We start from the raw sequence: 17,160 nt of genomic DNA on the forward strand, positions 1-17,160 counted from the left end.
CTAACAAAATAATACAATAGTGTTTTAACCATGAAATCTCTCTTGCCCGAATATAATATTTTACCCTATCCGGCGCGCACATTCCTCGTTTCAGCTGCGCCGGCGCGGCGTATGAATATCAGCCTCTATTATAAATATTACTATATATTATGTATGGGGGAACGAAGAGGAGCAGTACCCAAAACTAACAAAATAATACAATACTGTTTTAACAATGAAATCTCTCTTGCCCGAGTATTTTCCCTATCCGGCGCGCTTTTTATTCGTTTCAGTGCGCCGGCGCGGCGTATGAATATCAGCATATAACTATAAATATTACTATATATTATGTATGGGGGAACGAAAAAGAGCAGTACCCAAAACTAACAAAATAATACGATACGGTTTTAACGATGAAGTCTCTCTTGCCCGAATATAATATTTTTCCCTATCCGGCGCGCACATTCCTCGTTCAGTGCGCCGGCGCGGCGTATGAATATCAGCCTATAACTATAAATATTACTATACATTGTGTATAGGGGAACGAAGAGGAGCAGTACCCAAAACTAACAAAATAATACAATACTGTTTTAACAATGAAATCTCTCTTGCCCGAGTATTTTCCCTATCCGGCGCGCTTTTCATTCGTTTCAGTGCGCCGGCGCGGCGTATGAATATCAGCATATAACTATAAATATTACTATATATTATGTATGGGGGAACGAAGAAGAGCAGTACCCAAAACTAACAAAATAATACGATACGGTTTTAACGATGAAGTCTCTCTTGCCCGAATATAATATTTTTCCCTATACGGCGCGCGCATTCCTCGTTCAGTGCGCCGGCGCGGCGTATGAATATCAGCCTATAACTATAAATATTACTATATATTATGTATAGGGGAACGAAAAGGAGCAGTACCCAAAACTAACAAAATAATAAGATACGGTTTAAACGATGAAGTCTCTCTTGCCCGAGTATTTTCATCATCCGGTGCGCACATTCCATGTTTCATTGCGCCGGCGCGGCGTATGAATATCAGCCTAAAACTCTAACTATTACTATACATTATGTATGGGGGAACGAAGAGGAGCAGTACCCAAAACTAACAAAAGAATACAATAGTGTTTTAACCATGAAATCCCTCTTGCCCGAATATAATATTTTTCCCTATCTGGCGCGCACATTCCTCGTTTCAGTGCGCCGGCGCGGCGTATGAATATCAGCCTCTAGCTAAGTATTATTATACAGGGCCGGCGAAAGCTATGGGCGACCAACTGAAAATTATTTTTATTTAGTTAATCTTTTAATACGCATTGACAATCCATACAATTTGAAATATTCATTATGTAATGTCGTTTTAATTGAAGTGCATCGATACCGCGATAATATTTACCCATTTATAAATAAATTCATATAACTAGACGATTACGCCTAGATTCGTTAGGAACACGGCGGCGGTAAAACCCGTTCGGATAATACCACAGTGTGGCGTAAATCAAAAAGGCACGATTTCCTGCCACACACAAATATTTATTATTTTCGACGACCTCTCGCTATGTACGGTCTGCTGTGTAATGTATTTGACATTTGTACTGTACATTTGGTATAAACTAACAAGTGACAGCCAAGAGCCAACGGCTAATAGATATTCATATAATATTTTGTTTAGTAAAATTTTACAAAATATTTTGACTTCTCATTTACAATAAATTCCGTTATCGGGTTGTCTTAAATAAAAACGAGTAGTCAGTGAAACACAGCATTCCTATGTTATAGGCAGTGGTGTCGTGAAATAATATTATATTTGATTTGAGATTTTTTGTCAATGAATATACTTTGATATAATTTGATGTAATATGGCGCAACGGGGGACATAACGTGGTGAATCACTTAGACATGTTTTCGCAGTATCTATAAATATTGTAATATCCTATTATTTTCGTCGTACAATCCGGGCGGCAGCCTATATGATAATTTCGGCACCTACGGTCGTGGTGGCTAAATATATATTATAATATAGAGCAGTGGTTCTCAATCATTTTCGTACCTCGACCCAAATTTCCCCCGAATAATCTTTCACGACCAACGTGATTTAACTTTCCAAGAAGTAGTTATATAAGAACAAAATTTGTTTATTACTTTTATTAGGTATTTATTATTTTATAGGTTTATAATCAATATATTTTTACAAAATAATGTACTTTTAATAATGAGGCGTATTAGTACCCGTCGTAATAAATAAATATACGGTAAATTATTATTTATTATCCACGTTATTTTTGGTTCTATATTACTATAATAATATATGTATATTTTTTTAATATTAATTTAACATAAATTTCTTGGAATCTATATAATTCAAAACATTTTTCACGACCCACCAAAAATTGACTGACGACCCACCAATGGGTCGCGACCCACAGTTTGAGAAACGCTGATATAGAGTATGTGATGATTTCTATCGCACAATAATTCCTACGGTCTATTGACTATATTTTATAATAATATTATATTTTAATTAGTATAATCAACTGAGGGGGAGGGGGTTAAGGTCGCAAATACTTCTAGCTCCGGCCCTGACAGGGTGTATCTTACGTCATTGTACGCGGGGGTTTTAACGATAATGGATCGATGACACAGAATTTCACTAAAATGAAAACGGACGTGCTCCTTTATTTTTGACGGGCAATTTTTTTATAACAATTTCAAAATTTTTAAACGTGCAGGTGTATCGTTAGCAAAATCAACTTTATGTTTTCAAATGGTAACTACTATATTGTTGAACGCGTTCATGCTTATAGCTTTTTTTTCTGAACATTTTGATTGTCAAATCATCCATTTTGGTTCGCTAGTTCATTAACTATGGTCCTCTTAAGCTTAGTAAAATATGCATCAACACTTTTAATTGAAATAATTGATATAGGTTTAATTTACAAGAGCAAAATAATCTTTTCTTATAACCAAAACGGTGGATGATTTGACTGTCAAAATTTTCAGAAAAAAATGCTTTACCAGAATGCGTTCAAAAATATAGTAGATACCGTTTGAAAAAATTAAAGTTGATGTTGCTAATGATACGCCCGCGTGTTTAGAAATGTTGAAATTGTTATAGTATAATATAGCCTGTCAAAAATAAAGAAACGCGTCTTTTTTCGTTTTAACGAAATTCCATATTATCATCGTTCCATAATCGTGAAAAAAGCCCGCGTACAGTGACATTAGATGCACCCTGTATATACTGCATGGGGGAACGTAGAGGAGCAGTAACCAAAACTAACGAAATAATCAATACGCGTTTAACCGTCGCCGCCGCCGCCGCCGCCGCCGACGCCGCCGCCTCTCCAAATACCTTAAGTATGAATACGCGTGTCTAGTCACGTAGGCCACTGATAAGACGGCGACGGCACGGCGCCATGATTTTCAGTCGTTGACACGGCGACCGTACGGATAAAATTTGCCCACCGTCCCGTGTGAAAGCCACAATTAATTTTATTTGTTTACTGCCAAATAAAATCCGTACGATTAAAATCCGCACGGACGAAACCGTCCTGTGTGAAATGGGCCTGACGGTGGTTTCACACGCATACGCGAAGATAATATTAATATAAAACACATATTATTATGTACAAAGTATTATAAAAACAAAAAAAAACACAAGATTTGTTCATTTCTCGACGAACAATTTTTTTATTACGACTCACTTTGTGTAGTACGAAATTTAAAAGTGTGTTATTCTAATTAAACATTTTACAATAATATTATTATGTATAATTTTATATCTTCACGTTTTTTTTTTTATATCCCAATGGTTTTTGCCAAACCACATTTTAATATTATTATCTACATTCTACACAGGCTCGTGGGTTTTTAATAAAGTAGTGCACATCCAAAAAAAATATAACCAATATAATATATATCATAAATTGTATTAAATAATTGTTTCAAATTTTAGTCATTTACCAATTACTTTTTCTTTTGCTTATACCTATTTTTACAAGTATAATAATAATAATAATAATAATACGTTTTCAAGTAAAAATACTATGACAAAGTAGATACGATAATATGATCGACTAGCTAATATAATATGATCGGCTGATAATCGGAACACAATAAATGAATGAGAGTAAAAATAAACTATAATAACAAAATAATTCGCTGAAAACAATTTAATTGGTTACGTGCACACAAACAAATGGGATTCATTACAACGCGGGCTGCGTGTATCGACTTGCTTTAATTTTTACACTGTACAATATTAATGTGCTTAACGATTGTGTAGCACAACTGCACTACTATAATAATACACGACCGTTTGACAGTCGAAATAACCCAATCCAAATATTAAATATTATAATAGTATTATGATATTATTATTTTCGTAATATTCTGAATTTATTTTTTATATTTTGAAAATAATCCTTATTACATTACAGGTACTTAGTTGTTGTGTTATTATGACGTATGTTTTAAATTTTTCTTGAGTTTGGGTAGGTAGTGCACGTGCACTTGTGCATATACACACGAGCCGCCACTGACACAGGCACACACTAAACAATATCTTGGTGTTGTTACGTCTTCATACTCTTATTATAGTTATTATTATAAACTATTCGTCGCTATAATTGAGAGTAGCTGTTTTCATTATTATCAGCTTAGCAGTGAACGGCGGCATAAACTATGCAAGTGTTTATCTAGAAATAATTTAGATTTGTCCGATTTGGCGCTTACGAAAATTCGGATATTTTAGGGACTGACAAAAAGATTTGTTCATTTCTCGACGAACAATAATTTATCGTTAGTCGCGTCCTCCGCCGGTCGTCGAATAATATTCGTTGTTATTAATATTATTATTATTATTTCTGTAAAGAAGAGGAGCAGTACCCAAAACAAACAAAATAATAAAATACGGTTTTAACGATGAAATCTCTCTCGCCCGCATATTTTCTCTATCCGGCGCGCTGTTTCGTCGTTTCAGCGGCGTATGAATACCAGCCTCTAGCCATAAATATTATTATATATATCGAAATATTATTGTACGGGGGAACGGAGAGGAGCAGTACCCAAAACTAACAAAGGGCAGATGGTTCGATACACGAAAACCTCGGTGTTGTCGACGGTGAGCAGCTGGTGTAGGGCGTTGTGGTGGTAACCCGTCTAAGAGGAGGTCAGCACACCATTTTGTTTTCTCTCTCTCTGACCCACGCGCAACGCGGACAAAACGCGTTTGCGCAGAACCGTTTTTTCTACGTTTTCGAGTAATTTCAGGCGCATTACAACAAAGATAGAGAATAATATTGTAGAGGGAAAGACGTATCGAATTCATATTTTATTGTTATTTGACTTTGTATTCGACTTTCAAAATAAACAAAATATGTTGTACATTTAAACTATGTTTAAATTGCCTTGAAACAATATTTAGAGAAATCGATATCGAATACAGTCCCTCAAAAATATTATTCTCTATTTTTTTTTTCGTAATGAGTGATTTTACTCCAAGATTACTTGAAAACGCAGATTTTGCGCAAATGCGTTTTGTCCATGTTGCGAGTGTGCTAGAGAGAGAAAACAAATGGTGCGCTGACATCCTCTCAATATAATATATACAATATAGGTACCTATTTTATACATATTATAATATATTATTATAAATGACGTGTTCGTCCTGAAACGAACACTTAAGGTGCGATTCCTTAGAACGCGTCTAGAGACGCGCGACCAGCGCGGCCGACGCGGCGCGACTCTAATTTTAGCCGCGCTTGGACTTCTTTTGCTATTTTTAGATGTAGCCGATTCCTTAGAACGCGGCTGACGCGTGCGACCGCCGCGCGCGTCTAGAGCCGCGCGACCGTGACCGCGCCAGAGGCAGTCATGACGCGGCCGCGTGCTCGTAATTTTTATAATTAATACGAATAAATATTACATTATTATAATATTTATTAATTTATTATATTTATTTTAATTAATTTATTAATTATATAATACGTTAAATAATATTTATCAATATTATATTATAAAAATGTCTTCGAACATCATGAAAACGGGATTTAGTACTGAAGAAGATAAAACCTTGGCTGAACTCGTTGGGTTTCATCCATGTTTATTTGACTTGGCAAACCCTTCATACAAAAATCAAATAATAAAAGAAAATGTATGGAAACAAATTTCAAACGAATTGAACAGACCAGGTATTTTTTAATTTTTAAAACTTTTTATTTATAAATGCAATAGTATTCAGTCCGGTCTTATTACGTTATGTTACGGTATTTATCATATATCTTTTTACAAAAATTGGTCTAATATAGTTAGGTCTGATCGAATATAATATTATAATAAATATGTATTATATTATATTTTTCACTCAAGGGATAATATTTCGGGACAACGTTTGGCCCATCACACTTTCTTCATAATTTTAATAATAATATAGACAGAAACTGGAATATTATGTATTATTGATTTATATAAATAATACAAGGTTAAAAAAAATGCTCATGTATTCTCATTTCAGATTAAACATATATACATTATAAACATTATAAACTGTACATATAATATTATTGAGATATATAAACAAACAATTAGTGAAGTTAAAAATAAAAATGAAAATTAATGTAATCAGTACTTCAATATTATAATACAAAATATTTAAAAATATTATATGACATTTTACGAAGTATCGGTTCTTAATGTATGATAATTTTGCCATGGTACTGTACCCTGCGGAGAGTTGAAAAATTGTTTAAATTCATCTCTTACTAAAAAGCCTTCATAATTTCCATATCCTCCCGTATGCTCAAGCTGTACCATATTATTAGCAGGATAATCATTTGGGTCAAAATTGTAATAGTGTTGTTCTGATGTATTCTCTAAAGTATATTGGTCACGTAAAAGATTATGAAGACAGCATGCAGATAATATGAGATGGTCGACGGTTTCTGGTTTTATTGGTATCGGTGTATAAAACACTCTAAAAACCTGGCTTAATAGTCCAAAGCTATTTTCAGTCGTTCTTCTTGCCCGTGACAAACGATAATTGAAAATTTTTTTTTCGCAATCATTTCTAGACTCTATTTTAGAGTATGGTCGCATCATGTGTGGGTCCAAACGAAATGCTTCATCACCGATGTATACATACGGCAATATTTTTTCTGAATTTGGAATTTTGCAATTAGGTGGAAAATATTCACAATTTTTCATTTGTTCTGACATTTTTGATTTGTTAAATATACCACTATCGCTCTCTTTACCATAAGATCCTATGTCAACCAAAATGAACTTGCAGTTCGCATCAACAATTGCCAACAAAACGATTGAGAAGAAATCTTTGTAATTGTAATATAATGATCCACTTTTCTCTGGTGAAAATATACGAATATGCTTACCATCAATGGCACCCACACAATTCGGAAAATTCCACTTTTTCCAAAACTGTTTTGATATTTCTACCATGTCATCTTTTGTTGGTGTAGGTAATAAAATAGGTGTTAATCGATTGCTTAAACTTTTCAAAACTAGCTTCACAATACGTGAAATGTAACTTTGAGAAATACGAAAGGCAAAAGCAAGGGAATGAAAAGATTCACCAGTTGCCATAAACCTGTTAAATAATAATAATAATAATAATAATACAATTATATTAAAGTATTTAAGTATATAATATCAGTATATGCAAATATAAAAAAACTATTATTTAAAACAGAAAAATATTTATCTGCCAATAACTTATTAGTTTTACCAAAATTATATATATAATATATATATCATATATATATTTTTTATATTATTTTTAATGTAATTTTAAATTATAAAAAAACACTTGATTGTGTTTATTTTTATACTTTTAGATTCTGAACGAAGTGAAGAATGTATTAATTTTACTATGATGAATGTTTTTTGTTGAGTGTTTGAAATTATAATTATTGCATAATTGCGTAAAATAACAATTTAGCCTTCAACGATTTTTGATATTTGTTCTTATTCAAAATGTATACGTCGTAGAAACTTGAAACTTACATAAAATGTTTGAATTAGCGTTTTCTTTACATGAATGTATTTTCAAAATATTTCGTTTATTTTTAAGCTATATTTAGGCATTTAAAATATTCGATTTTTCTTAGATTTTTTTTATAAAAGTTGATGAAAAATTGTTGACTCTGCCAAAACACTTGAAAATATAATACAAGGTTCTCCATAAGTTTTACTTATAATAAGTATAAGAAATATCGCGATCGGTTCAATTAAAAATTAAAAATAATAAAAATTACAAAATTAAAAATTCACGCGTGAAATAACTATTTAATATTTATTATAAACATATACACTGACAATTCATTTTCGTTCAGAATCGTTTTTTTTATAATATAAAATAATTCCAAAATCTATCCTAAAATGCCTAACCTATCAATTCATCTCGTGTATCCATCCAACTCTTGTATGGATTCTTTTTTATAATTTAAAATTATTTGCAATTTTTTTAGATAAATTATGGTATTTTAATATACTACAGTAATAATTATGATCAATATTTATCGAAGGGTTGAAGACATAATTATTATGTTTATATTTATATTATAATATTATTTTTATTTTTCAATACAAGTTTATTGTTTTTTTTTTAATCATAGTATTTAAGTTAAAATTATTTTTATAATAATTTATTTGACAATAATATCTACCTACTTATTTTTTATGTCAATATTGATATTTGAATAATAAATTATGTTTTACTCTTATTTATTTTTACATTTTTAAACATAAAATTATTTATCCAGTTGATGATTGTAAAAAGCGGTGGAAAAATATTAAGGATACATATAATAAAAAAAGGAGAGGCAGAAAATTGGGTACTGGGTCAGCTACGAGAGAAAAACCTTCGAAATGGATACTAGAGGATGTTTTGACATTTTTGGATACAGCTGTATATGAAAGACAGTAATAACTAATAATATATTTTACATTTGTTTACTTATTGATATTATTTATTTGTAAAATATAATCTTAATACTTATAAATTATAATAATAGGAGCTTAACGAATGTGACAAACGATGAGGACGAGGAAGAATGTTTAAATTCATTGGATAATAGTGTTTCTCAAATTGAACCGGAAAATGAAAACATACAATTACCATCAACTTTAGAGTCTACAACAGAAGTTCAAAAATCAAAAATAGAAACAACTGGTACAAAACGACAAAAAAAAACTGAAGCATTCATCGAAATATTGAACCAAAGAAGTGAAGAAAGAAGCCGTTTACTACAAGAGCTGACAAACCCAGAAGAAGCAGAAGACCCAATCGACGTTTTCTTCAAAAGTATAGCCCTAACAGTAAAACAGTTTTCGCCCCAACTAAAGATTAAAGCAAAAATGGAAGTATTAAAAATAATAAATGAACTGGAACTTTTGAATCTTAAACCATCGAATCAGACAAGTAGTCCTTCTAATTACGAGTTTGCAGAAAATGTAAGTTCTAGGTTCCAAGAGTTACACCCGATAAATTATTCCGCCACATCACATTCTGAGCTCAATGGAAACTCATCAGCATCCAATTGGTCGGAACATTTTCAAAATTTTTAAATACTAATTTGCATTTAATTATTACAATTACTTTAACCTTGTTATTTATGCTATTTTATGTTTTTGAACAGTAGTATTTTTACTTAAATATTAATTTGTTTTTTTTTATTTTAAAAAGTGACGATTTTATTTTATTTTTTATCAATATAATAAGATATATTTATTTTATTTATTCTTTTACATAATGCTTCCGTTATAATTTTTCTTTTTTATTTATATTGATCAAGTATATGATATGTTATATGTATAAATATTTTTAAAAACATTCTTACCTTAACGTCACAGCGAATTTCTCTGCCGGTGAAATAGGCTCTTTCACTCTGTTATACGGATTTAATTTTAAATCATCTTCGATTAGATTTAAAACAAAATTAAACTGCTCCCAACTCAGTCTAAAAAATTCCCTGAATTTTTTTTCATCTCTAAACAAATGTTTCTCAATCAATACACTAAAAAAACCCTCCTTTTTTCTGGTCAAATACAAATCGTTCACACTTTTTGTCATAACTTCTTCAATTATAATTTCTTCTTCTTCTATTTCTTCTAATAATAGATTTATCAATATTTTTTTTTTCTGTTGACGCAACATTGTTCACTGGTTTGAAAATTTATAATACACAAATTTATAATAAATACAAAATTGTAACCAAATACATGTGATCAATAGAACGAACAACGACGTATTAACCCGATATCAAAATATGTGCCGCCCGGCCATTTGTTGTGGCGCGGCGCGGCGCGATTTGTAGTTCTAGGGAATCCGCTATCAACCGCGCGGCTAAAATTAGAGTCGCGCCGCGTCGGCCGCGCTGGTCGCGCGTCTCTAGACGCGTTCTAAGGAATCGCACCTTTACAAAATAATCAAATACGGGTTACCCCGCTGCCACCACCGCCTCATCATCGAGTGCCTAACGGTTTCACAACACACGTACACAAAGATAATAATATTATACACATACGTACAAAGTATTAAACGCGAGATTAGTTGTTCAATTCTCGAAAACAAATTATCATCGTCTTAGTCACGTACGCCATACAATTAACTCGGCGGTCGTCGAATAATGTTCGTTGTTATTAATATTATTATTATTATTATTATTATTCGAATGCGTTTCCACTAATTGTATAATATACCTCCTACTGCTTTTATCTAATAGTAATCGGCCCATAGCGGCCGCGGTTCTCGACCTTTTTAGCCGGCAGTGCCCTTAAGTTGGTACAAATTTATCGATGGTGCCCGTGCAGTGAATGCCACAGAGGCCATGATAAAAATAAACACAAGTTATACGGTTAATAATGACCGATTTAAATAGTCGTATTGGACGTAATATTATGAACAAATTGCAAAATTATAGTTGAAAACAAAGTAAAATAATTATTACAAAATAGACAAGCTGCCAGGGGCGTAGAGTGCATGTAAGCACTGTAAGCACCGCTTACACTTGAAAAAAGGGGGAAATAGGTTAATATTAATGTTGTTATAATAACAAATTACAATTTATTCAAATTAAAACTCTGATTATTTTTTTTTTTTTTTAGTTTCAACAATAATAAAAATAATAAATAATAATACGTTTAGAATATAAGATAACAATTTCGACGAACACAGCCATATTTTGGTCATCGTCGTCGGCCGTTGCGTACGCGATGGTGGGAAAACTGGAAAATCTATTTTTATTCTATTAACACTTGGTATTGACGCGTTGTGCCGTCGTGTAACATGTTCTGAAACTGCTCACGTGAGCTAATAGACACGACTTACGTACAATGTCGTAGAAGGGGGGGGGCTCGTATTTATATACAATTTGTAAGCACTTATGATTTTGCATACACCACAGTACCAACCGGTTTATCATTATTTTTATGTCCGATAAGGCGATAATCGGCGGCTGTGTGCATTTGTATCTGTTTGCGTTATTATGTTCGTGTTAGTATGTTATAGAATATAGATCTATAATAATATTGTATACACTTATTTAAATATTTTACAATGGACATGGATCTGCCTTCACGTTGTTCTTCATGTGCGAATTTAAATATTAATAATTATTGTAAATACATTGTCGAAAAAGAGAATATTATAAATGATGGTGGACCAACTCCACAACTTTTAGATTTAAAAACAAAAAGTAAAAAACATTTCCGGTATTTTAACTATTCATATTACGATTCAAATAAATGGCTATCTGGCTGTCAAAATACTCAAAAATTATGCCTTGTCTTTTATTTTCACATTAATCCAATGTTTGGAACGATTTGAACAATTTTCATAATTTAAAGCATCGTACAATTTGTACATAAATTGTTATAAGTTATAAAATAAAGTTGAAAGGAATTGTATATATTTTTTACCAATTAAATGTAGTTGACTGTAAAATTACTAATAAATTTCCAATACATTAGTATTTCTGCTTACACTTTCTTAAAACCCACGCTACGCCACTGCGAGACTGCTTTAAAAGTTAAAAACGAATGTGAAAAATACTAATGAGATTTTTGCGGCTCCTTAATTTTTGAAAGTTTGTCAATATCTGGTTCGATACGGAGGTACATAAAGACGGTTTCGGTATTTAGTGTTAGTTGCTGAAAAGGCCGAAATTTCTGTCTCACGCGGACCAGTAGCAAAGGGTATTATTATTGCTTGTTGACTCGAATCTTCAAAACTTGTATTTGTCAAATTTAGCCAAAATTCAACGTAACAATTGCTGCTAAAGAAGGTGGATTTCGGGGAAGTCGTGCGTGTATAATGTTATCTGAATTTATGCGGCGCGTGTCATTTATCTATTAATATTTATAGATTAGAAACAGTGTATTGGACAGAGTGTGCTAAGCAATTTTGTACTTACGTAAGACAATTATTAATTTGTCTTTTAACCTCAATAAATTGGAAATAATTTTTTTCATTCACGGATGAGCTGTGGTGCTCCTAAAATGAGCTCGCTGTGCGCAGTCTGGGAACCAATGGCCTATAGCATTTTTAAAAAAGAGGGGTGACGTCATCATATCGCCGCCGCCGCCGCCGATCACTCCGTGGTACAACGCTTATACTTGAATATTACACGTCGACTATATTTGAAATGTCTGTCGCAGGCTAAATAATAATATTATAGATATTTATTAACGGTATAGGCACATGGGCAAAACTACGGGTCAGGCCAGTCAGCACATGGCCCGACATAAAACCGACTAAAAACGTTTATATATTATAATATATTTTAATAATTATTTAGGCATTATAAATAATATATTTATACAAGTAAACGTACATTGTTAACGTTTCTCAAATTGAATTGTACACGCAATGAACATAATAACACAATTTATGGTAAATTATGGAAATATTATGGAGTCGTATAGTCTATGTACTCGAATAATCGGTTTTATCAGTTATTGTTTAATTTAGACATTTTACGTATGTTTTTGTATTATAGCAAGTAATGGTTAATTTTACGTAAAAATAGTACATCACCAAATAATTGATTTGTTATTAACCACCGTTAGTCACATCACTGTCTAAAAGACTGGGTATTTATAATCTTTCCAATTACTCATTGTAAGTAATTCACATTATTTCGTGTACTTAAATACCTCCAATGTCCAAGTCAAGCTGTCATTTAAGAGGACGCCACACCCGCCTGTGTCGTCTCCGTCTTACATACCAAATTTACGCTCAGAAATCCATAGATTTAAAATAGATTATTATTCCATAGATAAGAATCGACCTATCACGAAACTTGATGGTAAGAACATTATCCGTGTTTTGTTATGAGTTTTTTTTACGACAATTATTTAGTTTTGAAGTGGGTTATGCGTGTATAATAAATGTAAATTATTAATGCTCATAAATCACTTAAAAACTGAATTATTGTAAAAAAAACTTCAATTTAACATGACATTACTATAATATTTTATGATGGACTTATTTTTTTTAGTGCTACAGCCTACAATATGGTCGAATATTACGTATAAGTAATGCTTTTACCGTGCGACTACTACAAATAGGACCGAATATTTAGTTTCAACGAATACGTATTATATTACGACAGGATACGGCCGCGGGATTATTGTAATAGACGTATACAGAGTGATTCAAAATTTATGTTACAGACATGTTATCACATTGATATTCGAAATAGAGAAAAATGTATAATACGAACGTTTATCGATTTTAGAACCATCTAAGGACAATTTGATTTGATTCTAAACCAAATCGTATGTAAAATACGATTTTTCTCTATTTTGAATAAAATTAATGTGATAAAATGTCTGTAACATAAATTTTGAATGGTATACTACCAAAAGGTCCGAGGTAAAAAAGTCCGAGGTATAAAAAGTCAACGGTGAAAAAGTCCGAAACATAAAAAATCCTGTACATATAATTAGGTAAAAGAAAAAATAGATATCAATTAGTGATGCACAATCAAACTTCCAATTAGTATTAATATAAATTGTAACTAAATTGTTTACCTTACAAAATTATTATTTTTTTTTTAACATATTATATTTTATATGACGATAGTCGATACTTAATTTAATTAAGAAATCATTATAATATAATATTATGAATATTTTTAATTTTATTTGTGTGTAATAATTATTTCGATTTTTTATATAGGTTATTATGATACTTAAGTACATAATTATAATCATTGATTTTTTTTTTTTAATCAATTATTTTAAATATTGTTATGCATATAATATAATATACCGGACTTTTTTTTTACCGCGATTCATATTGAATCACCCTGTAGATAGTACAAAAACCGAATACCATATGGATTTTGTGAACTCGGCTGAACCGCAGCCGACCGTCGACGTTTCCTGTTTGATGAATAACGTACGTCATTATAATATATAATACTATGAAAATGTATTGTGTCTTATTCATTTCGAATAATTGAATAACGCATTTTATACCAGTGATGTCATGGTCATGGTCGACGTATTTTGTGCGCTCGTCTGATATTTCATAAGCAGCCGGTGAAAAAACCTATTATAATATCTAGGTATTATTATAATTTTAAGGAAATTTAATATTACATCATTGTCGCTAAAAAAATATCAATATTTATTGTTATCGTTAGCTTGAATAACTTAACGGGCGTGTATACGATATTTGATGTGAGCGACGAGCGTTAGCGTGGTGTTTGTTGCAGTGTGAAAGAACAAAATAATATATTGAACCGGCAATCTACCCAAATTATTATGTAATTTTAAATGTGACCATTGTGCCTTAGGTATAATATGGTTATTATTCTATTCCGTCGAACACAACGACGCTGATATTATTATAATATTATATTATAGTGACGTCATAGTGCTTGAAATTTATACGACATTTAAATTACGCTTATAAAAATAATTTGTTTTCTGATTTAAATTTCACAACAATATTTATATTTTATTATATTTCATACTGTTGCATTGCAATAGGTATTTATATTGTAATCTTTTCCGACTTTTAAGTCGATTTTAAACTTAATTTTTCGATTTTATTTTAAATATCGCCGTTACATTTTTACGTTTTTATAATTTTTATTATCATTTCTATACCAGCCTACGACTTACGAGCCGTGCATGATCGTCATTAATTGTGCATTTCATTTAGGTGTGCGTCGTTACGTGCTACTAAAAACCAGTCGTAAAATACGTAATAACCTAACGACAAACTAACGATATTATATTATAATATTTTGATATTTGATGTTACTGTTATCAACGGAAAATAATGAAAGTCTTCTGTCAGATTAACATTCTGTATTAATTTACGCAATATAATATATAGGTACTTGAAAGATGCCGACGTCGTGGCCGTCGAGTGTATGATCTGGCAACACGGCAAGGCGATTTAAGATACTATAATAGCCGTGCTTATAGTTGAAAACTTGAAAAGTTATTGACATTCGACATTTGATTAAAAAAATATTACATACTCGTAACGTATGCATAATGGTGTGTTCGTGTATCGTACATGGGACTTTTTAACTTTACGGGACACCCCTTTTTTGAGTTTTTTTTTGGGGGGTTATAGTTATTATATTCATTATTCGTTGAAATTTACAGAATATTAATAATATTACACCAATACCATTTAGGATTATTGTATTTTGTAATATATTATTATTATTGAGAAGAGGTACTGTATTTAGCTTAAGTCCAAGTATAAAATATTAGGTTTTAAATTATTTTATACTTAGGTACCGAAAGTGACAAAAGTCGTCCTGTCGTCGTAGTATCGTTTGACGTATTAGGTACCTTGAAACCTTGGACGTTTAAAGGTTTGAACTGTTTAAAGGTTCAAAGTGAAATAATTATTTGGCTAATGTCTTGTGGGAACAAGTATTAAAATAAAATCAAAAACAATCGATTTGTAGATATTTGCCGGGACAACTGACGACCAGATGAAACATGTCGCATTGTCGCGTGCGCGCTTCCTTGCATTGTATTATTCTATGCGGATACGCACGGGCTACAGTGAGCGGTCACGTGGGCTTTTCATTCTCAATAATTATTTGTCAAACGAAATGATATACGTCATAAATAAATAACGAAATTAAACATAATAAATAATCAATAACTGAAATTATATAATAATTTCAAACATCGACGTTTTTACAAAAATCGTTGTCGCCCAGTAATTAAATACATCATCTACCAGGCGACAAAAAGTTTTCTCTGGGCGACATTTCTGTTTATTAGTTGAAATATTCACTGGATTATTATAATAACTAGCTGATCCCGCTGGCACTTCGTTGCCCGTTAAATGTACCAATTCTATAAAGCTCTCAAACTTTGTTCAATTCGTTATTTAATATTCGGTGTATGGTGTTCACAAATTATCCTAACTTTTCTGTTGCCCGGAATAAAAATTCTGATTCGCAGCGGTATTCTATCATGGAGGCAATCTACCTGCGGTAGATCGCGGACCCCGTGTCGTTTGTACGTAAGTGTAAGATTTAACTCTAAAGTATGAAAATTTGTTTCAGGTTTGTCATTTTTACTTAATTCCACCCACGGAGGATTAATATAATCAATTAATACAAAAGCCTAACGCGTACTGAAATCTGGTGAATAATAAAAAAAAACAAATTTAACACTTTTTAAATTAGCCTATCTTCTTCCCAGAGGTCTAATCTACACACAATCATTGATTTTTATCTATGCTAACAACTCTCGGCATGCCTACCCCCAGTACTTCTCCTGTTGGAAAAGCCCGCGTGCGTCGTCGATTATGGCAAGCGTTTTAATAGAATCATAAATGACACATGACACCCCGTGTTTTTTTAAAATCGAAATTAATAATATAATGTGTTATCGATAAAGTGTTGAGTATCCGAGACATATCCTTATGTATATCTGCTCGTCGTTCGGTTTATTTTCGGTTCGGTATTAAGCAGGTCGGCCGCGTCGACGGCTGCCGTACCGCGAACCTCACCCACCGTTAATTGAAAATCAACTATTTTATGCTCTTTTTACCCTTTAAAATGCGAATTTCGAAAAATCCTTTCTTAGCGCGCCTGTGCATAGTAACGAGTACATTTACTGAACATTTCATATCCATAGCTTCAGCAGTTCCGGCTAGGCGATGGCTAATCACCC

The 17,160-nt window shown here is 32.0% G+C and overlaps 2 protein-coding genes across 2 annotated transcripts; one reads left to right on the forward strand and one right to left on the reverse strand.

The window, feature by feature from the left end:
- Positions 1-6,479: 6,479 nt before the first annotated feature.
- Positions 6,480-8,023, reverse strand: LOC132935826 (uncharacterized). The gene is made up of 2 exons (XM_061002454.1): positions 7,999-8,023; positions 6,480-7,582 (listed from the first exon to the last, which is right to left on the reverse strand). Coding segments are annotated over exons 1-2 (933 nt in total). The 5' UTR covers positions 8,001-8,023; the 3' UTR covers positions 6,480-6,651.
- Positions 8,024-8,373: 350 nt separating this feature from the next.
- LOC132936932 (uncharacterized) lies at positions 8,374-10,390 on the forward strand. Its single transcript, XM_061003748.1, has 3 exons — positions 8,374-8,416; positions 8,712-8,916; positions 9,009-10,390. The coding sequence occupies exons 1-3, from the start codon at positions 8,374-8,376 to the stop codon at positions 9,559-9,561; spliced, it is 801 nt and encodes a 266-aa protein (XP_060859731.1). The 3' UTR covers positions 9,562-10,390.
- Positions 10,391-17,160: the final 6,770 nt, after the last annotated feature.

Source organism: Metopolophium dirhodum, chromosome 1 (assembly GCF_019925205.1).
Source record: "Metopolophium dirhodum isolate CAU chromosome 1, ASM1992520v1, whole genome shotgun sequence".
Lineage (NCBI taxonomy): Eukaryota > Metazoa > Arthropoda > Insecta > Hemiptera > Aphididae > Metopolophium > Metopolophium dirhodum.

Bases quoted from the DNA above. Each gene is read 5' to 3' on its own strand.
- LOC132936932 (XM_061003748.1), top strand. From the start codon at position 8,374: ATGCCTAACCTATCAATTCATCTCGTGTATCCATCCAACTCTT. The intron at 8,417-8,711 runs GTATGGATTCTT...AATTATGTTTTA, and splicing joins CGTGTATCCATCCAACTCTT to CTCTTATTTATTTTTACATT. The intron at 8,917-9,008 runs GTAATAACTAAT...TTATAATAATAG, and splicing joins ACAGCTGTATATGAAAGACA to GAGCTTAACGAATGTGACAA.